The sequence below is a fragment of the Phoca vitulina genome, unplaced genomic scaffold, assembly GCF_004348235.1.
Source record: "Phoca vitulina isolate PV1807 unplaced genomic scaffold, GSC_HSeal_1.0 scaffold261, whole genome shotgun sequence".
NCBI classification, from domain to species: domain Eukaryota; kingdom Metazoa; phylum Chordata; class Mammalia; order Carnivora; family Phocidae; genus Phoca; species Phoca vitulina.
In genome coordinates, this window is record NW_022589948.1 from 1 (window position 1) to 27,192 (window position 27,192).

General features: G+C 36.4%; 1 protein-coding gene across 2 annotated transcripts in view; it reads left to right on the top strand.

Annotated features, from left to right (window-relative positions):
• Nucleotides 1-9,517: 9,517 nt before the first annotated feature.
• LOC116629070 (E3 ubiquitin-protein ligase UBR3-like) overlaps nt 9,518-27,192 on the top strand; it is a 40,042-nt gene continuing 22,367 nt past the window's right edge. Inside the window, exons 1-4 of one of the 2 annotated variants that reach the window (XM_032399349.1) lie at nt 9,518-10,031; nt 13,940-14,095; nt 19,607-19,750; nt 20,293-20,342. In XM_032399349.1, the coding sequence (XP_032255240.1) occupies nt 9,956-10,031; nt 13,940-14,095; nt 19,607-19,750; nt 20,293-20,342 (426 nt within the window). In that variant the 5' untranslated portion in view covers nt 9,518-9,955. Of the gene's footprint in view, nt 10,032-13,936; nt 14,096-19,606; nt 19,751-20,292; nt 20,343-27,192 lie in introns of both variants that reach the window. The other variant, XM_032399348.1, reaches the window with a different exon arrangement.

A 27,192-nucleotide genomic window follows, 5' to 3' on the forward strand; every position in this document is an offset into this window, starting at 1 on the left:
GTAGTGTTCCATGATTCATTGTTTGCGTATAACACCCAGTGCTCCATTCAATACTTGCCCTCTTTAATACCCATCACCAGGCTAAGCCATCCCCCCACCCTCTCCCCTCTAGAACCCTCAGTTTGTTTCTCAGAGTCCATAGTCTCTAATGGTTCGTCTCCCCCTCTGGTTTACCCCCTTCATTTTTCCCTTCCTACTTTTTTTTTTTTTTTTTAACATATAATGTATTATTTGTTTCAGAGGTACAGGTCTGTGATTCAACAGTCTTAGACAATTCACAGTGCTCACCATAGTACATACCCTCCCCAATGTCTATCACCCAACCACCCCATCCCTCCCACCCCCCACCACTCCAGCAATCCCCAGGTTGTTTCCTGAGATAAAGAATTCCTCATATCTTTTTTTTTTTTTTTTTTTTTTTTTTTTTTTTTAAAGATTTTATTTATTTATTTGACAGAGAGAGAGACAGCGAGAGAGGGAACACAAGCAGGGGGAGTGGGAGAGGGAGAAGCAGGCTTCCCGCTGAGCAGGGAGCCCGATGCGGGGCTCGATCCCAGGACCCTGAGATCATGACCTGAGCCGAAGGCAGACGCTTAACGACTGAGCCACCCAGGCGCCCCTTCATATCTTTGAGATCATATGATACATGTCTTCTCTGACTTATTTCGCTTAGCATAATACCCTCTAGTTACATCCACGTTGTTGCAAATGGCAAGATTTCATTTTTTTTGATGGCTGCATAATATTCCATTGTATATATATACACAACATCTTCTTTATCCATTCATTTGTTGATGGACATCTTGGCTGTTTGATAGTTTGGCTATTGTGGACGTTGCTGCTATAAACATTGGGATGCATGTACCCCTTTGGATCACTACATTTGTATCTTTGGGGTAAATACCCAGTAGTGCAATTGCTGGGTCTAATGGTAGTTCTATTTTCAACTTTTTGAGGAACCTCAATACTGTTTTCCAGAGTGGCTGCACCAGCTGGCATTCCCACCAACAGTGTAGGTTTCTTTGTCCACATCCTCGCCAACATCTGTCATTTCCTGACTTGTTAATTTTAGCCATTCTGACTGGTGTGAGGTGGTATCTCATTGAGGTTTTGATTTGGATTTCCCTGATGCCGAGCGATGTTGAGCACTTTTTCATGTGTCTGTTGGCCATGTGGATGTCTTCTGCCCATGTCTTGATTGGATTATTTGTTCTTCGGGTGTTGAGTTTGATAAGTTCTTTTTTTTTTTTTTTTTAAGATTTTATTTATTTATTTGACAGAGAGAGAGACAGTGAGAGCAGGAACACAAGCAGGGGGAGTGGGAGAGGGAGAAGCAGGCTTCCCGCTGAGCAGGGAGCCCGATGTGGGACTTGATCCCAGGACCCTGGGATCATGACCTGAGCCGAAGGCAGACGCTTAACGACTGAGCCACCCAGGTGCCCGAGTTTGATAAGTTCTTTATAGATTTTGGATACTAGCCCTTTATCTGATATGTCATTTGTAAATATCTTCTCCCATTCTGTCCGGTGTCTTTTGGTTTTGTTGACTGTTTCCTTTGCTGTGCAAAAGCTTTTTATCTTGATTAAGTTCCAATGGTTCATTTTTTTTTTTTAGGTTGCCTCTTTATTTTATTGATTGTTTCTTTTGCTGTGCAGAAGCTTTTTTTTTTATGTTATGTTAATCACCATACATTACATCATTAGTTTTTGATGTAGTGTTCCATGATTCATTATTTGCATATAACACCCAGTGCTCCATGCAGAATGTGCCCTCTTTAATACCCATCACCAGACTAACCCATCCTCCCACCTCCCTCCCCTCTAGAACCCTCAGTTTGTTTTTCAGAGTCCATCATCTCTCATGGTTCATCTCCCCTTCCGATTTCCCCCCCTTCATTCTTCCCTTCTTGCAATCTTTTTTTCTTCTTCTTGTTTTTTTTTTAACATATAATGTATTATTTGTTTTAGAGGTACAGATCTGTGATTCAACAGTCTTACACAATTCACAGCACTCACCATAGCACATGCCCTCCCCAATGTCTATCACCCAGCCGCCCCATCCCTGCCGCCCCATCCCTCCCACCCCCCACCACTCCAGCAACCCTCAGTTTGTTTCCTGAGATTAAGAATTCCTCATATCAGTGAGGTCATATGATACATGTCTTTCTCTGATTGACTTATTTCGCTCAGCATAACACCCTGCAGTTCCATCCACGTCATTGGAAATGGCAAGATTTCATTCCTTTTGATGGTTGCATAATATTCCATTATATATATATACCACATTTTCTTTATCCGTTCATCTGTCGGTGGACATCTTGGCTCTTTCCACAGTTTGCTATTGTGGACATTGCTGCTATAAACATTGGGGTGCACGAACCCCTTCGGATCCCTACATTTGTATCTTGGGGTAAATACCCAGTAGTGCAATTGCTGGGTTGTATGGTAGCTCTATTTTCAACTTTTTGAAGAACCTCCATATTGTTTTCCAGAGTGGCTGCACCAGCTGGCATTCCCACCAACAGTGTAGGAGGGTTCCCCTTTCTCCTCATCCCCGCCAACATCTGTCATTTCCTGACTTGTTAATTTTAGCCATTCTGACTGGTGTGAGGTGATATCTCATTGAGGTTTTGATTTGGATTTCCCTGATGCCGAGCTATGTTGAGCACTTTTTCATGTGTCTGTTGGCCATTTGGATGTCTTCTTTGGAGAAATGTCTGTTCATGTCTTCTGCCCATTTCTTGATTGGATCATTTGTTCTTTGGGTGTTGAGTTTAAGAAGTTCTTTATAGATTTTGAATACTAGCCCTTTATCTGATATGTCATTTGCAAATATCTTCTCCCATTCTGTTGGTTGTCTTTTGGTTTTGTTGACTGTTTCTTTTGCTGTGCAAAAGCTTTTTTATCTTGATGAGGTCCCAATAGTTCATTTTTGCTCTTGCTTTCCATGCCTTTGGTGATGTTTCTAGGAAGAAGTTGCTGCAGCTAAGGTTGAAGAGGTTGCTGCCTGTGTTCTCCTTTAGGATTTTGATGGACTCCTGTCTCATATTTAGGTCTTTCAACCATTTGGAGTCTATTTTTGTGTGTGGTGTAAGGAAATGGTCCAGTTTCATTCTTCTGCATGTGGCTGTCCAATTTTCCCAACACCATTTGTTGAAGAGACTGTCTTTTTTCCATTGGACATTCTTTCCTGCTTTGTCGAAGATTAGTTGACCGTAGAGTTGAGGGTCCATTTCTGGGCTCTCTATTCTGTTCCATTGATCTATGTGTCTGTTTTTGAAGCTGCACACTTATTTTTTTTGGCAATTTTCTGTCAGTTATACTTCAATTTTTAAAAGCTGAGGTAAGATAAAATTTGGAGAGGTCATTTTATTAACTTTCTGTAGTTCTATTCAACCTTTCTATTACTGTCAAAACATCCTGTTCACTAAGGAATATTTAGTCTTCTTAATCATTCAAAACTATTGGATTCCTTGAAGAAAGTATTTGTCATCCATGAGCTGCTATTGTGAACACATTACTTCCTGCGTATTTTTTTTTTTCTTCTGAGCCTTACTAGTTGTCTAGAAAGGCCTCTCCCTGTTCACTTGTGCAGAGATCTTTAGTACCTGTTTATATATAGTTGCATTTGTCAGACCTCTTGACAACATACCTATAGAGCTTTGCATGCTTAACCTAGCTCCTTCATGTCATTTGGTTTGTAGCCTAAATACCACCTTTTCAGAAAGGCCTTCCATTTCAAACCCATTATATAAATCATGCTGTCAGATTAGTTTTGTAGAACTTATTATTCATATTTATTTTTTGTTTCTTTCTCTCTCCTTCTACCGCACTCCCCCAATCGAAAGTTTGCTCCATGAGAGCAAGGCCCCTGTATTGCTGGGGCCTAAGTCCCAGGCATATAGTGGTTCTTCGAAACGTGGTTGAAAAGCAGGTGTTAAGTGGGTGTCAGGTTCTTTTCTGTTGTTCACAAGAAGTATGGTTATTCTTTACCTGAATGCCCTTGAAATCATTTTGGTGTTCTATTATTAGATTTAGTCTTTGTTTCCTCAAGTCTTTATTGAACACTTGCTATGTAATATGTAAGATGCTTTAGTTCCCACACTACGTTCAGCCTGGAATAAAAAACCCAATTTTGTTTGTCAATCTTATCATATGTTATACCCATACTGCCTAGTCCTATGTTATTTAAACTAGCTCACAGAGCTTGGTTCTTAAGTCTTTTGGCTATTAATTTTTTCAATCACCAGCCATCTGATATACTCCTGTAATCCCAGTCCTTAGGTTGCTTAGACCACTCTTGTTCCTTGGGCATAGTTTCAGATTGAAATTTCACTCTTTGATGCCACTTGACACTGTTCAAATTATTCTTCACTCTCTGCCCCTTAGCACTTTTGAGTTCATTTCTTTTCTACATGGAAAGTATCTAAGAGAGCTTTCTGTGCACTTCTTTATCTAATCCTTTCTCCTTTCCTGCTTTTCAGCTGTCATGCTTTTCATTGCATCCTTTAGCATACGTTCTTCTGGCATTCCTTTCATCTATTTTTTTATCCTTTCTTCTGGCATTCTTCTGGCATTCCTTTCATCTATTTTTTTATCCTTCGTATTTATGCTTCTAGGTAGTGTAATTAAATTATTTTCAATCACATAAGCAGGTTTAAAAAATTTTTTTAATTTTAAAGCCTTTTAAAGTAGAAACGTTAACTTTGCTTAGATTTTGTGTGTCACAGCTGAAAGAAGCTCTTTAATTTCATTTACCTTTATGAAGCAGGTACTTGAGTCTGGTGCCTTAGACCACTTAGCCATCCTGACACGACCATATTTACCTTTATTTTTATTTATTTTTTAAGAAAGATTTATTTATTTATGTATTTATTTAGAGACAGCATGAGCAGGGTGAGGGGCAGAGAGTGAGGGAGAGAAGCAGATTCCGCACTGAGTGCAGAACCCTATGCAGGACTTGATCTCATGACCTGAGCCAAAATCAAGAGTCAGACAGTTAACCGACTGAGCCATCCAGGCAGGCACCCCACCATATTTACCTTTAAATAAAGGTTTGGACCTTAAGATATAATACTTCTTAACCTGTTTCATAATATGATAGATGTGGAAATGTTTGGATGGGGCACAGAAGCAACTGAGGGGGCTGCTCAGACCCTGCCCATCCCAGGGCTGAGGAAATTTGTATCTCTGCACTGTAATCTATTGACCTAACATTTGGAAGTTCTGCCTTAAGGATAGATAGACTTAGGCAGTGTGTGAACACTCCGAATGCTTTATTTTTTGTGTTTGTATATATTTTTCTTTTTTTTTTTTTTTTAAAGATTTTTTATTTATTCATTTGAGACACAGAGATACAGAGAGAGAGAGAGAGCATGAGCAGGGTGGAGACAGAGGGAGAGGGAGAAGCAGGCTCCCTGCTGAGCAGAAAGCCCGATGCGGGGCTCGATCCCAGGACCCTGGAATCATGACGTGAGCCGAAGGCAGATGCCTAACCATCTGAGCCACCCAGGCGCCCCTGTATATATTTTTCTTAAGAAAGAGTTATAACTTTCATTAGATTCTCAAAGGGGTCTATGAACCCAGAAAGGTTAAGAATTAATGCTTTAAATTGTGGAACTAAAGCCAAATGAATGGCATAACTTATTGTTTGCTTTTAGTGTGAATTTTTTCCTTTTGATTACCAAGTTATGCATATGTTTGTTATACAAAATTCAAAATTATAGGTAGAGTTAATGTAGAAACTAAAGTATGCTATATCATATTCCTGGTTAATTTCTACCAATTTGGTATACATGTATTTGGTATAAATATTTTTTTCTTACATATATGAACATTTTCCTTCCTATTCTCCAAAATTTTACTTACAAAGATAGTACTGTATATACTATTATGTGTTTTCTCACTTAATTTATCTTAGATATGATTCTACTTCAGTACTTGTTGATCTACCTCATTCTTCTTAACAAAGTATTTTATGTATCTATCATAATTTGGTTAACCTTTATTACTGAACACATGAGCTGTTTCTAGCTTTTGCATTGTAAACTGTGCCATAATGAACATTTCTGTGGATGCAGTCTTGAAAATTTAGGAGCAATTCTGTATAATTCCTAGAAATAGAAATGTTAGAGTAGGATATGAACACTTATTAAAGTTTTTTTAAATTAAGTTTTAATTTTAATTCCAGAATAGTTAACGTGTGGTGTTATATTAGTTTCAGGTGTACAATGTAGTGATTCAACACTTCCATGTAACAGCCGGTGCTCATCACAAGGAGTATACTCTTTAATCCTCATCCTCTATTTCACCGATCCCCGCAGCCGCCTCCCCTCTGGTAGCCATCAGTGTGTTCTCCATTGTTAAGAGTCTTTTCTTGGTTTGTCTCTCTTTTTCTTTTTTTAAATTTCCTTTGCTCATTTGCTTTTGAGCACTTAAAGTTTTAATAGATATTGCTAAAACATCACCAAAAACTGGATTTATTTACACTTCATGCATATGATAACAGAAATTTCTGAGTGTGCTTTCCAACAATGAATTAGTAAAGTGAATCTTAACCAGTCCTCAAGGTGAAAAAGCTTTTTTGTATTATCAAAATTTTCAAACATAGACAAATGTAAATGCAAGAGGGCATTGAACCTCCATATACCCATCACTGGATTCAACATTTATCAGGATTTTTGCCACATTTGCTTCATTTGTCCTTTTTTCTCTTTTGCTGAAGTATTTTGAAGGAAATCCTAAACATTGTCATCTCACCCCAACATGCTTCAGTATTTATCTTTAAAAAAATGCAAATATTTACTTCCTTTTAAAAAATTTTTAGGTTTTTAGTACAGAAAATTTCACACATATATAAAAGCAGTGCACATAATAAACCCAACTACTATGATTTTTTATTAGGGGAAAAACTCCTTCAGTGACATTTTAAATTTAAAGACCAATTAAAACTACATTCTTTTGACTTGGTGCCTTAAAAATGTGAAGGGAGTACTTTATTGTCTTTGATATTGGCCCACATTCTATTTAATGTGCATAACATAGTGAATCCCCCTGTATCCATCTCCCAGTTTCAACAATTAACAACTCATAGTTGGTCTTGGTATACTCCTACCTATTTCAGTTTAGCCCACCAGATTATTTTGAATCAAGTTCCATACATTAAAGCATTTCATTTGTAAGTATTTATATAGCCATATCTAAAAGATAAGGCTTCATTTTTCAGTGATAACTGCAGTGCTGCTACCAGCATACCTATACAAAATAATATCATAAAATACCTGTGAACGTTCTTACATAACCACAATGCCATTATCACACCTAATAAAATTGTTTAATAAACTATTACCCAGTTCATAATTAGATTTCCCTGGTTGTCTAAAAGAATACCTTTTTAAAGTTGGTTTGTTACAATCCGTTCACACATTATATTTATTGGGTCTCTCAAGCTTTTTTAAACCTAGAGTGGTCCTTCTACCTCCTTTTTCCTTTTGCCACTGACAGGTTGCAGAAATTGAGTCTGTTGTCCTGTGTAATGGTCTGCATTCATGATTTATCTGTTTGCTTTTTTGTGGTGTTTTTAACTTTTTCCTTTAGCACCTATACTTCTTATAAATGGAAGTCAGCTCTCGAGACTTGGTGTCGAATTCAGCACGTTTGGTAAGAACACTTCCTAAATGGTGCTGTGTGCTTCACAAACATCACAGTGTCTGATTTTTTTTACTTCGCGTTATACTAAGATTGATAAGGATGTGACCGTCTGATCTCAAGTGGAAAATTTCCCCATAAGCCTTTCTCTAAATCCATCACAAAATGGTCAATTCTAGTTACTCATTTTTTATTTTTTATTTTTTTATTTTATTTTTTTAAAAGATTTTATTCATTTGAGACACAGAGGTACAGAGAGAGAGAGAGAGAAAGCATGAGCAGGGAGAGAGGCAGAGGGAGAGGGAGAAGCAGGCTCCTCGCTGAGCCAGGAGCCCGATGTGGGGCTCGATCCCAGGACTCTGGGATCATGACCTGAGCCGAAGGCAGACGCTTAACCATCTGAGCCACCCAGGCACCCCTATTTTATTATTTTTTAAATTCTGATGGGCTCTCTGGCACTTTAGGGGATTCCTTGTTATATTTGGAAGCTTTTCCTTCCTTCCTTCCTTCCTTCCTTCCTTCCTTTCAAAAGATTTTATTTATTTATTTGACAGAGAGAGAGAGCACAAGCAGGGGGAGTGGCAGAGGGAGAGGGAGAAGCAGGCTCCCTGCTGAGGTAGGAGCCCAATGAGGGACTTGATCCCAGGACCCTGGGATCATGACCTGAGCAGAAGGCAGACACTTAATCAACTGAGCCTCCCAGGCGCCCCTCATTTTTTATTTTAATAAAATTCATTGCTTTGGTTATTAGTGAACTCGAGCATCTTTTCATGTTTATTGGCCATTCAGTAATTTTTTTTGTGACTTGTTCATGACCTTGGCTGATTTTTCTATTGAATTGGTTTTTTTTCTTTTTCTTTTTCTTATCCATTTTCAAGTGTTCATTATCAAAGATATTAATCTTTTATCTGTTTTACTTCTTGTAAATATTTTTTTCAATTTGTAATTGTCTTCTGTATAGAAGCTTGATTTATGTAGTCAGTTTTTATCTTACAGTTATGGCTTTTGGTTTAAAGTTTTACTTACATTTTCTACACTTTGAAGTAATGGAGGGGGAATAGTTTATTTTTTCCTGGTACCTTTTTTCACTTTTGATTTGTATGGAATATATTTTGTATATGGTGTAAGATGAAAATAAAATTTACTTCCTGCAGAAAAATAATCAATTGTTCTAAAGCAATTTATTGAAAGTCTTCTTCCTTCCACATTGAATTGATATGCCATATTTATGATACTATTTTCACAAATTTATGTAGTCTCTTTCTAGAGTCCATTGTGGTCCACTGAAGATATTATATTACCACAGATTTTTAATTATAATAGCTTTGTACTACATTTTAAGGTCTAAGTCACTGTCAGTAATCATTTTTTTCCCCGAGTTTTACTGATTTTTTTTTTTCACACATATGCTCTTCTATTGGAACTTCAGAATTAGTTTGTGATTAGTCTCATTGTGATTTAACTGTAACGGCATTAAGCTTGGTGGAACTGACTTTTAAAAAAATAAAATTGGTTTTTCCATTTGAGAATGTAGTTTTTCTCTATTCAGATCTTTTATGTTTTTTAGGTAAGATAGTTTCTGCACTCTTCCTAATAAGTTTGTTTCTGGGCATTTTATGTTTAGTTTGGTTATTTTGTATTGCCATGAAATATCTTACTTGTGATTATTTGGATTGTGAATGCAGAATAGTTTGCTTCATTTTTGTTCAGGTATACCAATCATACTTTAAAATAAGTATAAACAAGATGAAAAGAAATGTATATACTTATGTGTACTATTTAAAAATTTTTCAAATAAGCTTTAAGTATTTCTGTCACTTACATATTCATTAATACAATAAGTTAGAAATAGTTAAGGAATAGAAAATGTGAATTCTTAGGAAATAATCAATTTCTACTAAATGGTTTATAAAGGGTAGAAGTAATAAAGTAATATGTGAAAGTAATAAATTGCAGTTAAAAAATATTAAATCCTGTAATGATTTAAAAAGATTTTCTTTTTGTATTCTAGTTGGCACCTAACTAGTATGGTCTTTTATTAGGAGGAAATCCTCCTCAGCCACATATTTTATTTAAAGACTGATTAAAACTATAGTCTTTTAACTTGGTACCCTAAGAATCGTAGAGGAGTAATAAATCAGCTTTGATATTGGCCTGCATTCTGTTTATGGATATTGTATATAGAGGTAATATGTTCCTGGCAGATTAGACATCACTGTTAATTTTTTTCTTTTTCATATTACAGGTTTTGCAAAAGGCATCAAATTAAATCAAGTTCAAATATTCCCTGTGTCCCCAAAGACTTACTGATGATGTCTGAATTTGTTCTTCCAAGATTTATTTTTTGTCTTATTCAGTACTTAAGAGAAGGCTATAATGAACCAGGTATGTTTAATCTACTTTTTGTTAGTACTCTTTTTAAGTTCCCAATTAACACAGTTTAGCATTAATAACAAGGTGAATTTTTTCAGGTATCATTTTTTTGCTTAACTTGTTTTATGATATGACTATGAAATACAGAGACTAAATAAAAACATACTTTAGTATACATCAATTACATGACCTGATAGGTACCTTGTAGTAGCACAGTTTGGGACTTTCTGCTCCTGGGGTCATAGATGCTTAGGATCAAACTTACTTGGCCTTTAGCAGATGAGGAGATAATCATTTTATGGGGTTAAAGTGACTTTATTTACAATTATATTATGATAGAACAGAATTAAGAAGTCCTGGAAATGTGTGAATTTAACTTAGAGTTTTAGAAGCTAAACTACTCTTTCACCATCTCTCTCTCTCTCCTTTTTTTTTTTTTTGTAGATGTCTCTATATTTTTATTCCTCTCCGTATATAGCAACGTATGAGAGAGTCAAATTATTCACTCCCATATTACAGGTAGAATGTATGGGGGTAAGCATCATGATATTATTGAAAAGAAAAAAGAAACATGCAAATTATAGATAATCTTCTTGCCTTTTAAGATTTAGTCACCATCTTGACTAATATACTTCAGTTAAATATTTTGGATTTAGATATTATCTGTTAAAGTTGTCAGTCTGACATTGTGAATTACAGATACCAATTAGTGTGGTATGAAACAAATTTATTAACTTTTTCTGATCTTTTACCTTTCTGATGATACTTGTATTTTTATCATTTAAAGGACTGCATCTTGAATTACTTTTAGAGGTTTTAAATTATTTATTTACTATAAATAATCTTAAATCCAGTTTGAAACTATGGCACACATTTTTATCTATCCCCCCATCATTGAAGTGTGAAGAAACATATAGCATCTTCATCATTTTTTTTTTTTTTAAAGATTTTATTTATTTATTTGACAAAGAGAGACACAGTGACAGAGGGAACACAAGCAAGGGGGAGTGGGAGAGGGAGAAGCAGGCTTCGCACATAGCAGGGAGCCCAGTGTGGGGCTCGATCCCAGGACTCTGGGATCATGACCTGAGGCGAAGGCAGACACTTAATGACTGAGCCACCCAGGCGCCCCGAATCTTCATCATTCTTAAAAGTACCATGTTATTCTCTGAAGGGGGGGAAATCGGAGGGGGAGACGAACCATGAGAGACGATGGACTCTGAGAAACAAACAGGGTTCTAGAGGGGAGGGGGGTGGGAGGATGGGTTAGCCTGATGATGGGTATTAAGGAGGGCATGTATTGAATGGAGCACTGGGTGTTACACGCAAACAATGAATCATGGAACACTACATCAAAAGCTAATAATGTAATGTATGGTGATTAACATAACAATAAAAAGTAAAAAAAATAAAAGTACCATGTTATTCTCATTGTGAGCAAACACTTATACTTCTTATTTCTACATTTTAAGCAAAATATACAATCCTTTGTTAACAACTTCCACTCCTCTCAAGTAGGTCTTAAAATACAGGAAGAAATATTATTTTGATTCAGCCCCAAACTACTCTCTCTTTGGAATGAAGGAACTAGAGACCAGCTAGGTTATTGAACTTGCCTTTGTGCTATTTCTCATATACTATTTACCAGAGTTTTTGGAAATTTACATTTTGTATTATAAGTGTCCTATTTTAGAAAGGTAATAAGTAGAACTCATTTATTATGAGAACCATTATTTTGATCAGAGAGTAATTCATACAAAAGTGTATTATGTTTATTTTTTTTCTTTAGGGACATTTAGCAGTTTTAATAGATAGATGACATAGGTACATAGCTTTGATAATTATTTGTTACCATTATCTGAAAATATAAAGGAATGAATGGAAGCACTTTTTTGACTTAAGATGAATGTCATGAACTTAGTTTCCTGAAATTTTCCTTTCTATATTATCACTTATGCTCAACATTCATTTCTTCTTTCTATGCTAGAAAAATTACTACATTACTTTGTGTAGAGATCACTGTTTAAAATTAAAGAAAGGATTCGAAATCATTTAATCTGAGGTAATAATAGAAGCTCAGAGATTTTGTTGTTTGGCAGATGCCTTGAGTTCCATTTGTCATTTCATCCTACAATCCTCAGATGAGTGTCAGAGCTTATCTAGAGCCCTTGCAAATGAAGAACAAATGTTAATTAAATATTTGCTGTGTTACTACATAAGTCACTGGGGAGGACATAAAGATGAATAATATACAGTATTAGTTATCCACTGAGAAAGTTAAGGTTTTTTTTGGTCTGGGTCCCAGGACTCAGAGTGATCTAGAATTTCATTTACAGATCATCTTTGAACTGGGTTGTTAGTTCCTTGGGGGTAGGAACTAGTTCTTACTTAGTTTTGCTTCCCAGTGCCTATCATGTAGTAGATGCTGAATAAATGTTGAATGAAATTGATGTTCCCCTTTCCTAGGCACACAGGCCCCCTATTAGCTCCCTTATAAGCATCCTTTTAGCTAATTATGTCTGAACTCTAAATCTCATTTTTCATTTCTTCAGGACCTCAGTTTCTCTGAAAAATCTTTTCTTTTTTCCCTTTTAAATATTCTTTTTCAGTTGCTGTACAAGTTTTTTCTCTGTTCCTCCAACTCTACTAGGCATGTCTTTTCTGGTACTTAAAAGCTAGTAAAAACATTTATGTTTATGAAAACAGTTATTTTTCTCTTTTTTTTTTTTTTTTAAAGATTTTATTTATTTGACAGAGAGAGACACAGCGAGAGGGGGAACACAAGCAGGGGGAGTGGGAGAGGGAGAAGCAGGCTTCCCGCGGAGCGGGGAGCCGGACGCGGGGCTCGATCCCAGGACCCTGGGATCATGACCTGAGCCGAAGGCAGACGCTTAATGACTGAGCCACCCAGGCGCCCCGAAAACAGTTATTTTTCATTTTAGTTGCTTTGACCTCCAGCTAACGTGAGTCTGTATTTTTAGAATATGATAGAGGATGGGTTATTTGCTACACAGGTTTAAATTTAGTGCTGACATAATTTTGTTCTAATATTCTTTTTTTTTTCATTTTTTTGTTCTAATATTCATATGCTACTCTCAATATTATTTGATTTCTGTCTTGTTTTATTTTAGGAAGTGATCTTAACTTTTTCTTAAACACTGTCTAATTTTGAAATGGTGTTATGTTTACATTTATATATCTGGAAATAAAGGAGCCTCAAAATGAATGCTTTTTAACCAAATTAAGTGCTTAATACCTTAATGAAGTCATCTCTTTTCTCCATCTACTTTTTCTCAGATGATTGAATTTCTGAGCAAGTCTTCCCTGGGCCGGGGGTTGGGGGCTGGGTGAATAACTACCTTCTTCATTTTTTTTTTAAAGATTTTATTTATTTGAGAGAAAGTGAGTGAGAGCATGAGCAGGGTGGAGGGGCAGGGGTAGAGGGACAGGCAGACTCCCTGCTGAGCAGGGAGCCTGACGTGGGGCTCGATCCCAGCACTCTGGGATCATGACCTGAGCCGAAGGCAGATGCTTAACTGACTAAGCCACCCAGGCGCCCCAATGATAACTACCTTCTAAACAGAGTTCTTTTTTTTTTTTTTTTTAAGATTATTTATTTGACAGAGAGAGACACAGTGAGAGAGGGAACACAAGCGGGGGGGTGGGAGAGGGAGAAGCAGGCTTCCTGCCAAGCAGGGAGCCCGATGCGGGGCTCGATCCCAGGACCCTGGGATCATGACTGGAGCCGAAGGCAGATGCCCAATGACTGAGCCACCCAGGCACCCCTAAACAGAGTTCTTATATTAATTTTTTGATTATAAAATACTCTTATCCAAGTTGCTATAACTTTAAAAGAATAAAATATTGTTATTTTTTAGCAAAATATTTTAAAGGAAGTTAATTATATGTTTTTTCAGCAGCTGATGTACCATCAGAAAAAGACCTTAACAAAGTCCTTCAGCTTTTGGAACCTCAAATTTCCTTTTTAGAAGATCTAACTAAAATGGGAGGAGCAATGCGGTCTGTTCTTACTCAGGTTTTGACAAATCAACAAAACTACAAAGATCTGACTTCTGGTAAGTAAAACATTAGCATAGAAGAAAGTTAAAATTTACTTATGTCACTGTAATCATAAGAAATTGTGTATTTTCAAACTTAAATGTAAAATGTAGATTTTTTTTCCATAAAATGCTAAAGGTGGAAGTTATTAAAAGTACTTCTTATTTTATGGATGAAGAAACTGAGTCCCAGAAAAATTAAATGACCAGTTCAGTGCCTCACAACTAACTTACTTAGGAGTTAGCACTAGAATCCAGGTCTCCTCTAAGTTTTGGTGTGACATATTCATAATCTTACTCCACCTCCCCTTCCCCAAACAGTAACAAAACTACTTCTGTGTCTTCATTTTTGGTGTTCTATACTTTTGGATTGTATGGCATAGGATTTTATAATAATGTAGAATTTAAGTTACAAAACTTGGAATTGTTGAGTATGTTTGTATATGATATACTGTTATATAAAATACTTCAGTTTAAAATTCTTCAGGTTAGCTCAGTTTTATAGTACAACAAATACTTTAAATAGCATTATTTCTGCTGGCTCCTGAACAACACATTTTGGAAAGTTTATATTTTCTTTAGAATGGTGAAATTTTCATGTGTATTGTGAACCATATGTTATTCAGAGATAGTCTTATCTGACATTTATTTTTTTCAGCAAATACTTATTAAGCACCAACTATGTGCTTGGTTTTGGGCTAGGTACTAGAGTTTGGGGTAGGGAATGCAAGTAGTAAACCAGGTAATCCTATCCCTGCCCTTATAAAGCTTAAGGTCTAGTGAGTGAGATGGCATTAATACAACTCCCAAACCGAAAAAATTGTATGATTTATAAACTTGTAGTAAATAATATGAAAGGGTAGGGCAAGTGTTTATAAGAGGGAGACTTGATTTCACTGATGGGGAAGATGGGGAAGCTTCACTGAAGAAGTGATGGAAGTAAAACCTAATGGTTGAGAGAAAGTCATTTAGCTAGAGGGTGAGGGGGCTTGGGTGGTAATGGGATGGGGTTGTATTCAAGGTAGAGGACATCTTCTGCTTTTGATTTCTGGGCTAGCCCGTATGTCATAAACAACATAAAACTGGAAAAAATGTGAGGCAGCTGTTATCAGGCACTGGACAGAGGGCAGTACAAGACTATAAATCTTTGAGAGAAAAGAAAAGCATGAGATGAACCCCACGATTGCTCCGAATCTCTGTCTAGGGATAACTTCCTGACTGCAGCGCGACAAGCTGGTATTGAAGCAGTGTGGTGGCCCACCTGAGCTAAGGAGGTAGAGGTCACAGTTAGGGACAGCTGAAACAGTTGGAAACTGGAATCTTTGGGGTAGAATACCAAGAGGTATGGGGGCAGATGGATGGGGGGACCTCTGAAAGTGCTTGGCCGAGGACTGAGATACACATGTACAGAAGACTGCTTCAGCCTTATTAGAGAGTGACTGCTATGGGTTTAAAAGCAGAATAGAGATATAAGAGGTTAAGCAGTTTTCAGAGATGTTGGAGTTTCAGCCCAGCCAGACTGGAGAGAACTTGTTAATACCACAGGCATCTAGTTGAGACAGAGTTTAGAGATTATTCCTGTCAATTTAGAGGGCCTTTTGAGAACCTTAGGCTTTCTACAGACCTGCCCTTATTTTTTATTTTCATTTTTTTTTATTTTTAGAAAGGGGGAGAGAGAGACAGAGTAAGGCGGGGGGAAGGGCAGAGAGAGAGAGAGAGAGATAGAATCCCAAGCAGACTCCACGCCCAGTACAAAGCCCGACATGGGGCTCAATCCCACAACCCTGAGATCATGACCTGAGCTAAAATCAAGAGTTGGATGCCTAACCAACTGAGCCACCCAGGCGCCCCTACAGACCTGCCCTTTACAAACCTTTACCAAACCTTTGTGAGTTTTTAGGTGATCAGGCTGTTAATTGAATGGTCTTCTAGAATTAAAATTAATAATCTTCAAAGGAAGATAATAGAATCCAGAATCTTCTATAATGTGTCATTAGAATGTCCAGCATACAATAAAAACTAAACATGCAGGAAAATAAGAAATTATGCCCTATAACCAAGAAATAGGGCTGTCAATATAAATTGACCTTGAAATGGACCAGATATTGGATTTAGCAGATAAAGATATTAAAGCAACTATTATAGGGGCACCTGGGTGCTCAGTTGGTTAAACATCCAACTCTTGATTTTGGCTCAGTTCACAATCTCAGGGTTGTGAGATTGATCCCTGTGTTGGGCTCCGTGCTGGGCATGAGCCTGCTTAAGATTCTCTTTCTCCCTCTCCCTCTGTCCATTCCCCACTCTCTTTAAAAAAAAACAACAAACAACTATTATAAATATGTTCAAGAAATTAAAGGAAGATCTGTTCAAATACTTAAAAGTAAATATGATGTTAATGAGTGAAGAGATAAAGAATCTTAGCAAAGAAATAGAAACAATAAAAGAAAATCTAGAACTGAAAATTAGCATCGAGCAGTAATTAAAGGGAAAAAATTTACTGGATGGGCTTAGCAGCAGACTGGAAAGGGTAGAAGAAAGACTTAATGAATTTGAAGACAGATTAATAGGTTATTCAATCTGGGGGCACCTGGGTGGATCAGTCGGTTAAGCGTCTGCCTTTGGCTCAGGTCATGATCGATTCTGGATTCGAGCCCCGCATTGGGCTCCCTGTTCAGCGGGGAGTCTGCTTCTCCCTCTGGCCCTCACCCGCTCATGCTCTTTCTCTCAAATAAATAAGTAAAATCATTAAAAAAATTGATTATTCATTCTAGAAAACAGAGAGAAAATGCAACAGAGCCTTAGGGACCTGTTAGACAGAATCAGATGCTCTAACGTGCCTGTAATTGGAATCCCAGGAGGACAAAAGAGTATGAATGTGGCAGAAAAGAAACATTTGAAAAAATCATGACTAAAATTTCATCCAAATTGGATGAAGAACATTGACTTATAGATGCAAGATGCTTAATGAACCTCAAGCAGGATAAATATAAAGAATATCAGTCACACCTAGACACCTCCTAGATTCCATGTTGAAATACTTATGGGTGAGAATGAGCTTACTTTTTTAAAAAGGGACTAAAAAAAGGTGTACTGTTGAAATGAAATGAATGTAGGGTGATAGTGGCACAAATAAGGTTACCACAATTAGCCTAGATCCATGGCTCTCATGGGCCATGTGATATTTTATATCTTATCCTGAATGTATTGGGAAGTCATGGAAATATTTTAAGTTTAAGAGTGACTTGATCAGATATGTTTTAAAAAGTTGACTTGCTATTTTGCCAAAAATAGATTGGAAGGGGCAAGACTAGAAAAACTCAACTGCAGCCTAGGATAAAGATGATGGTAGCTTGTATTTGAATTTTGGAGACAAAGCTGGAGAAAGATCAAATTATACCTGGTGGTCTGTTTGTTATTTCTTCAAGCCTTATTTAGAATCTCAGCTGTTGTGGAAGAAAGCAGCAAGTTGTTCTTAATCATTGTAAGAATGTATACCTTAGGAATGATTTATGATAATTGTCTTATTTCTACAATTCCTTTTAATTATTTCTTGAAATAAAAAAACAACAGAAATCCTTGGCTGACTTTTAGTGATGGAAATCACGTTAAATTTTGGTTCAGAAGTTTAAAATTTATAGGCTACTGCACTTGTAGTTACTGCTTGCTTATTCACTGGCTAGCCATGTTTTTAAGCCTCCATTATTTACTTGAAAGAGAGATAGCGAGAGAGAGCATGAACAGGGGAACGGGGAGGGGCAGAGGGAGAGGGAGAAGCAGGCTCCCCGCTGAGCAGGGAGCCCCACACGGGGCTTGATCCCAGGACTGTGGGATCACGACCTGAGCTGAAGGCAGACTCTTAACCGACTGAGTCACCCAGGCGCCCCTCCATTTCTTTACTTTTAAAAATGGTAATTATAGGGGTACCTGGATGGTTCAGTTGGTTAAGTATTCAACTCTTGATTTTGGCTCAGGTTATGATCTCAGGGTTGTGAGATTGAGGCTTGTGTTGGGCTCTGTGCTGGATGTGGAGCCTGCTTAAGATTCTTTCTCTCTCCCTCTGCCCCTACCCATCTTTTTAAAAAAATGGTTATTATACATTCATTTTTCTCAGGCTTGTTGTGAGGGTTGATAAAATATATTTTGTTACTTAAAAAGTATTATAAATTTGGGGCGCCTGGGTGGCTCAGTCGTTAAGCGTCTGCCTTCGGCTCAGGTCATGATCCCGGGGTCCTGGGATCGAGCCCCGCTTGGGGTTCCCTGCTCGGTGGGAAGCCTGCTTCTCCCTCTCCCACTCCCCCTGCTTGTGTTCCCTCTCTCACTGTGTCTCTCTCTGTCAAATAAATAAATAAAATCTTAAAAAAAAAAAGTATTATAAATTTCATCTGTCATGATTGAGGTAAATACATGGCTTTTATTATTCAGGAGACAGTCATTTCTTACATAGGACGCTTAGAAGGTCTTTATTCTTTATAAACTAAGTGTAATTATTATTATTTTTTTTTTTGAACTAAGTGTAACTTTTTAATATTGGACTTGAAGGATGGATATATTCCTGTTTAATAAGTGCTAGAGTGTTGTTGTTGTTGTTTTTAAACCAGCCCAGAGAGACAGATATTTAAAAAACAAACTGTTCTATTGCAATTATTAGGCTAGCAAACAGAGGAAATACAGAAAAGCTCAACAAATATTAAAGAAGTTCACTTATATATTTTTATAATTGGAGAGCTTGAGACCTTAATTTAAGATACATAATTTGCCTAGGAGGTATCAAAGGCCATGGTAATTTGGCTTTCAGACAGAGTAATTTTTTACTTTTAAAGAATTCTCAAAATAATACTAAAATTTCTTTTACTATCATTCCATTCTCCATAAATACATTAAAAAATAAAACAAAAATTGGCAATAATTAATAAGCTGCTATACTAAAGTGAAAGTTTTAGGATTGTGTAACTCTAGAACCTAAGCTTTTCAATATTTTTTGGAATAAATTAGTTTTTACTGATATTTCTATAGAAATTATACTTTTAATTTTTTAAATATGATGGAAAAAGTTTGATAAAGCAGGAATTAAGAGTAATATCAGTTATAGTATTTGAAAATTCCACTCAGACATTATTTTATCCAGGAAGCCTTTCCTAAGTATTTTGCTTTGGGTAAGTCTAATGGCACAGTATTATGAGATCATAGATTGTCAAACCAAATGGTTTGTCACTTGTCACTTACCATATTATTTACCTTTCTCTACATGAATTTTCAAGTTCCTTAAGGCAGGAGACATACTCTTGTTAATCTTTGCACCTCCTGTGACTGGCATATTTTAGATACTCAGTTACCTAGTAGATTTTATTATTCATTATAAGCATGCTCTGCATTGTTGTCTGAAGCTGTTTTATATTCATTCTAGGGTTCTCCTGCCATTAGAATATTCAGCTATTTTATATATGTATATATATTAATTACTGAGATTGCTTTACTTATATTTTGAATGGAATTTTTTTTTTCTGATTTTAAATTTGTTTTAAATATTAGGTCTTGGAGAAAATGCTTGTGCAAAGAAAAGTCATGAAAAGTACCTTATAGCTTTGAAGAGCTCTGGACTTACATATCCTGAGGACAAACTTGTGTATGGTATACAGGAGCCATCAGCTGGCACTAGCACTCTGGCAGCTCAAGGTTTGTCTGTTTTAATTGGGACAGTGATAACTTTTCTGTATTAAAACAAAAAGACCCTCAAACTTGACTTATTATTGAAGAAATTTAAATAACGTGTGATTCTTTTTAAGGAAAGTAGTAAAAATGTAGAAGCAAGAAAGAATAGATGGGCCAAAGAAGAGAATGTGTTTTTCTTAAATGGAATTTGGTTAGTTTATTAAGGTTCTAGTTCTAACTCATGAAAAACATTGCTATTTAAGAATAGCCCAAAACTTTAGTATCTCAATATTTTAACAAACCATGGTTTAAAACTAAGAAGTAACAGATCCTTCTAAAACACCATTTGTGATGATTAAATCTGGATTTTCACTAGAGATTTCTTTGGAAGCATAAATCTATTAGACCCGAATTTATTAAAGATAAATGTTGAACTCTGCCAAGATATCTGTTAGAATGAGTTGTCTTAAGGTAATAAAACTTGGCTTTTTGTTTATGTCTCAAAATAATTTTAAAGTAAGTCAGTATGTAACAGTTATGAAGGAAACTTTTTTTCCTTTCCAAAGGTTTTGCAGGTGCAACAGGAACATTGGGACAGCTAGATTCCTCAGATGAGGTGAGATTTAAAACTTTTTGAAAATAGAATTTAAAAAGTTTTAGAACTATACAGATTTGTGGATATTATTTTAGTTTAAGTTCCTCATTTTGTAGACAAGGACACTGAAGCCTAGAGTGGAATAACTTAGCCAAGATTTCAGTTACCAGATTTTTGCTTCTTCTTTATAATTCATCTCTTTCTTCACAGTTTAGAAATGGGAGATAGAAAGAGATAGAGATCTTTCCTAGGTAGATATCCCTAAATTGATCCAAATTGTCATAATATAGTGAAATTGTTTTAAGAAATTTAGCTAAGTCTGGAACAATGTATTAAAAGAATATAAAAGGTAACTACTTTTCCAATCTCATAATAAGTTACACCTTGTATGTTATACCTTATTTAAAAAAGCAATATACTTGGAAATAGACTGTCGGTTTGAAATTTCAACTTTTATAGTATTTATTAGGCAAATAGTAGTGCTTATTAAATATTTCTGATAAATCCTTTGTAGCATTCCTATATTTTATTAGTATATAATTTATAACAGAGAATTGCTTTTTTACAAATATTTGTATATAATCTTGATGCTTATGAAATGTAAATTTCATATTTTTTTGTCAAATTTAATGATTAAGAAATTAAAAATCAAATTGTGTTACATTTAAACATACTTTTTAAGTGTAACTTTTTTCTTTGAAAACCCATTTTAATTTGATAATATCATATGAACTAAGCAAAATATCCTCTTTTTGAAAATATGATTTCTGTTATTGATGTCTTGTAATTGATTTAATGCCTTATAATTTAAACTTCCTAGTGGTATTTTTCCCCTCTAAAAAGGCTCCCACAAAATGCAACATTTTCTGGACAAACAGTTTAAAGAGTTTTCAACAAATTGGAGAGGAAGTTTCATATGCTGTTTACAAGTTTGACTCTGGAATTAGAGTGCCTGGGTTTGAAACTGGCTCCTGTACCAATTAGTAGTGTGATTTTGGACAAGTGTCTTAACTTCTCCATGCCTAAATTTCCTCTTCTGCAAAATGGAAGTAATAATAGTATTGCCTGGGGTTATTATGAGGATTGAATGAGTTCATATATGAAAGCACTTAGAGCCGTAGTGCCTGGCATATTGTAAACACTAAGTATGTGTCTGTAAAATAAAATAAAATCATTTAAAAATTAAATTATTTAAAATAATTTAAAAATACTGTAAATAGTTAACTATAACTTTTGCTTTTTTTAACTTCAAAGAGTTACAAACAATGTTGCTATAATGACAAATGGGAAAAACTTACTGGTATTTAAAATAGACTTTCAAAAAAAATAAAATAGACTTTACAAAATACATATAAACATTATCCATTATTTCAACTAAAATAGTATTAATTCCATTTTGAAGCTAGGAGAGGGGCATGATGGAGGTAAGAATACCAATTCTTCATATGTCAAAGAAGGAAGAGATTAGATAATAGACATGTCGTTTTATTTTATTTTATTTTTTTAAGATTTATTTATTTATTTTAGAGAGAGCACGTGCAGGCAAATTAGTGGGGGGTGGGGTGAGGAAGGGCAGAGAATCCTCAAGCAGACTCCCCACTGAGTGTGGACCCTAACATGGGGCTTCATCCCAGGACCCTGAGATCATGACCTGAGCCAAAATCAAGAGCTGCACACTTAACCAGTCAACTGAGCCATCTGGGTGCCCCTAGACATTTTTTGTTGTTGTTGTTAAGATTTTATTTATTTATTTTGAGAGAGAGAGAGCATGTGGGGGAGGGGCAGAGGAAGAGAGAGAATCTCAAGCAGACTCCACACCAAGCACGGAGCCTGACTCGGGGCTTGAGCTGAAATCAAGAGTCAAATGCTTAACCAGCTGAGTCACCCAGGCATTCCTGGACATGTGGTTTTTAGTAACTTATTCTGCTCTATTATTTCTTTTTTTTTTTTTTTAAGAGAGAGGGAGAGAAAGAGTGAGTGAGCTGGGGGGACAGGGGCAGAGGGAGAGGGAGAAAGAATCTTACCGAGGTCCCACGCCCAGCGCAGAGCCCAACGCAGGGCTTGATCTCACCACCCTGAGATCATGACCTGAGCTGAAATCAAGAGTGGGTTGCTTAACTGATTGAGCCACTCAGGTGCCCCTATTCTGCTTTCTTTAAGGGCATTTTGTGGGGAGGCAGAATGGCCTTTCAAAAGGTGAGATCTGGGAATACTTAGAAATTGAATATGAGTGGGGAGCATGAGCACATTTTTGTTTAAAGCCAACCAGACAGGAAAGGAGCCTTGTATCTATTGTCAGTAGTACCTTTAGAAAATTGATTTCATAATGAAATCGTTTAGTGATGTTACAGGACATTTTTTTTAAGATAATCTAAACATCTTGATGTGATCTAGAACAATAAAAATCTATAGTTATGCTTGTTTATATGGTAGGTTAAAACCTTCATATTATTTAAGCATCCTAGCCTTATGCATCTAATAGCTGTGATAACAATTCTACTTTATTTTCATGAATTGAATCTGATTTCTGGGCATGTAGAAAGCTGGTTTTCAACATAGATACTTTCTCCTCTGTCTAGGAAAGAACTAAGTCATTTTTGCCTTGGCCTCAACTTTCCGGCTTACCTTTTAAATTGCCATGGATTTTATGGTAGGGTGCTAGAAGGAAATCCTTTTTTTTTTTTTTTTAAAGATTTTATTTATTTATTTGACAGAGAGAGAGACAGCGAGAGAGGGAACACAAACAGGGGGAGTGGGAGAGAGAGAAGCAGGCCTCCCGCTGAGCAGGGAGCCCGATGGAGGGCTCGATCCCAGGACCCTGGGATCATGACCTGAGCTGAAGGCAGACGCTTAATGACTGAGCCATCAGGCGCCCCAGGAAATCCTTTTTTTTTTTAAAAAAAGATCTTATTTATTTATTTATTTATTTATTCATTCATTCATTCATTCAGAGAGTGAGCTGGGGGAGGAGACAGAGGGAGTAGGAAAGAGAATCTCAAGCAGACTCCATGCTGAGTGCAGAGCCTGATGTGGGGTTCGATCTCATGACCCTGAGGTCATGACCTGAGTCAAAACTAAGAGTTGGACACTTAACTGACTGAACCACTCAAGCACTCCTAGAAGGAAATCCTTTTTTGTGTGTTGGGGAGAGAAGTAATTTCTGGGTGGATATCAGAGGATTTGAAATAAAGCTTTTCTTTTTTCATTGCCATTGCTTCTAAACTGTCCTTCTTAACGTCTTTTCTTCTGTTCTTTCTGTTCATTCCTCTTGGATTCTTTGTTTCAGCAACTTTTGTGTATAATATGTTTTATGTAATAATTTGTTCCTTAATTATGATTATGTCTCAATGTGAATATCATCTTAAAAACTTCTTGATGGTGACAAGTTCAAAATACTTCATTTCATCTATCCTCAAAGGACATCATTTTTTGAGAGTAGCTGAGAATTATTGTTAGAACATGTGATACATATTTAACTTATATATTTAAAAGTAGTTTAGACTCTGATTTTTAAATCATATTTTGTAATTTAAATTTTAATCTATTTAAAAGTACTTTTTATAGCTTATATATTTATTATAATTTCTAGTTGGGATAAAAATGGGGTCATTTGGGCATTTGAAAACTTAAGAATTTGAAGTAGAGTTGTTTAGCTACAAGTGAATTGAAGGGATATCTATTTTAGGTTTTTTTGTTTTAAAGATTTTACTTATGTGAGAGAGAGAGAGCAATAGAGAGTTAGAGAGAGATCATGAGTTGGGGGGGCAGAGGAAAAGGGAGAAGCAGGCTCCCTACTGAGCAGGGAGCTCAACATGGGGCTCGACATGGGGCTCAATCCCAGGACACCTGAGCCAAAGGCAGAGGCTTAACCAACTGAGCCACACAGGCACCCCTACTTTAGTTTTTTCTTTAAGAGAAACTTCAGCTTTTTAGAGTTAGGCAGACCTCAGTTTGAGTTTTGTCTCATAATATCACTTTTTTTTTTGCCGGGTTATTTAACTTTGGAACATCCATTTTCTCTTGAAAAAATGATGAGAATTCTGTTAGGATTAAATGGGATAACATATAAAGTACCTATCACAGATTAGACACAGATTAGACTCTTGATAAATGTTTTTGTCCTAGTACTTTATGTGAGAAGTTTATCAAATATTTGAATTTTTGAGCTATTGTGGGTCATATTATACACATTTCTACTCATCTTTGCAGAGGAAGTAGTTTACTAAAACATGTTTTAAAACAATGAAGTTCATTTTTAAAAATTTAATTGAAATATTACCTAAGTAATGCACAAATACATTGTAGTTGTTTTGCCAGACAAGTAAGATAAAATAAAAGTCCCCTCTCTGCCCTTCCTAATAGCAGCTCTTCTCTGGGTAACTACAGTTAATAGTTTGGATGTCCTTGACAGACCCTCTTCTATGGAGTTAAATAACTATGTGTTTATAGAAATGTATCGTGTGTGTGTGTTTGTGAATAAATAAAAAATGTTATGCCATTTTGTGTCCTTTTATTTGCTCCATAACGTACTGTGCAGATTCATCTTTGTCAGTACTCTTTTCTTTCAATTTGCTACATAGTATTCTGAAATATGAATTAAACTACAGTTTATCCAATCATTTCCTTAATTTGCAGTTTTTTATGACAAGATACAGGGCTTACATTTCTTTTTGTGGAGATGTGCAAGTATTTCTCTAAGATGTGGAATTGCTAGGTCACAGTATGCATATCTTAAATTTTAATAGATTCTATTTCTTTCTGATTATAAAATCACACACATATTTAACATGAAAAGTATGGAAAAGTATAAAAATAAGACTATTACCCAGGGCCTGTTGTAAAAGGTTTTAGTGATAAAGTCAGGAAATTTTCTATTTTAAGATTGTGATTTTTTAAAAAAGACTTTATTTGTCAGAGAGAGAGCGTGCGAGAGAGTGAACACACAAGCAGGGGGAGTGGCAGGCAGAGGGAGAAGCAGGCTCCCCGCTGAGCAAGGAGCCCAATGCAGGACTTGATGTGATCATAATTTTTAATACAAAAATATATTCATTTATCATTTATGTTTTATTGTGTACCACAAAGTCTTTGGTTTTTGGTTCTTTTTTAAAAGATTTTATTTATTTATTTGAGATAGAGGGTGTGAACTCACACGCGCGCCAGCACAAGCCCAGGGTGGGCGGGCGGGGAGAGGGGCAGAGGGAGAGGGAGAAAACAGGCTCTCCGCTGAGCAGGGAGCCTTACGCTGGGCTCCATCCCCAGACCCTGGGATCATGACCTGAGCTGAAGGCAGATGCTTAACCGACTGAGCCACCCAGGCACCCTTGCTTTTTGGTTCTGAACACATTTTCAAATGTTGAGTTAGAAATAGAAGAATCATAATACAACAAAAGCAAAAATGAGAATCAGGAGGAAGCAGTTTGAAGGCTGTAAAAATTACAAATGCTAGAGCTTAAAGTTCATTTTGCCTCATTTATAGATGAAGAAGCTGAATTCCATGGAAATAACCGGCTCACTCAGGCTAGTGAATTTCATTTACTAGTTTGTGATAGAGTTGGAAGTGGACACTAGGTCTCTTACCTAGTTGGTTTAGAGTTCTTTCTGTAAAGTGGATAAACTACTGTTTTACACTATTGCTGTGCAACACATTTGTCCTAAACTTTGTGGCCTAAAATTACCTTTTTTTTCCCCTCAATTTTATGACTCAGGAATTTGGGACCCGCAGGTGGGCATTTCTCACTTGGGTTCCCTCATGCGGTTCTAATTAGTTGTTGGCTGCCACTGCAGTCCTCTAAGGCTCAGCTGAAGTGGAGCTTTAAGGTGGCTTACGGACAGGACTAGCTGTTGATTGCTTACTATGGACAGGGAGCTCAGCTGGCTTTTGACCAGAGTGCCTACAGGTGGCTTCTCCAGAGTGGTGGTCTCAAGTTGTTACAGTTACTGGCTTCTCCCAGATTAAGAGCTGGAGAGTAGAAGCTAAAGAGCCTTTTCTGACCTGGCCTTAGAAGTTACATAGTGTCACTTCCAACTGCATATTATTAGTTGGGAGTTGTCAAGGTGGGCCCACATTCAGTGGGAGGGGGCGTAGATCCCACCTCTAGAAGAAGGAGTGTCAAAGAATTTGTAAACACATTTCAAAACTTCCATAACCAAGAGATGACTTTGCCATTGTTTTCCCTGGATTCACTTGCTATCCAAAATAATGACTAGTGATTATAGCTAACTAACATACCAACAATTGATTATAGATTTTTCCATCTATTCAGTGATTTTTTTTGGTTGGGAAAACTGTCACATGACAATGAAATAATGCTGCAATCAGAAATGGCTGTTGTAGGGTTTTAATTAAAATTGGAGTTTTCCTAAAGTATAGTAGTTACTATTGTAGATCAAGAAAATGAAAGCTTACATTTAAGATTATAAGATATATTTTTTTAAAGTTGATCTTTACCTTTGTGAACTCTTTTTAACTCTGTAAAGGAGAAAGTTGATGCAGGGATAAGATAAAAAGAGTATGACAGGAGAGTACCTAGATACAGATGTTCTTGAACAAATACCTGTTTATGCCATTTAAAATTCATTAAGGCTATGGGGCGCCTGGGTGGCTCAGTTGTTAAGCCTATGCCTTCGGCTCAGGTCATGATCCCCGGGTCCTGGAATTGAGCCCTGCATGTGGCTCATTGCTCAGCAGGGAGCCTGCTTCTCCCTCTGCCTGCCGCTCTCCCTGCTTGTGTGCGCGCTCTCTCTCTCTCTCTCTCTGACAAACAAATATCTTAAAAAAAAAAAAAGAAAGAATAAAAGGTTCCAAGATGTATATAATGTCCTACTCCCAAGTCAATATTTTATTTTTTTTAAAGATTTATTTATTTATTTG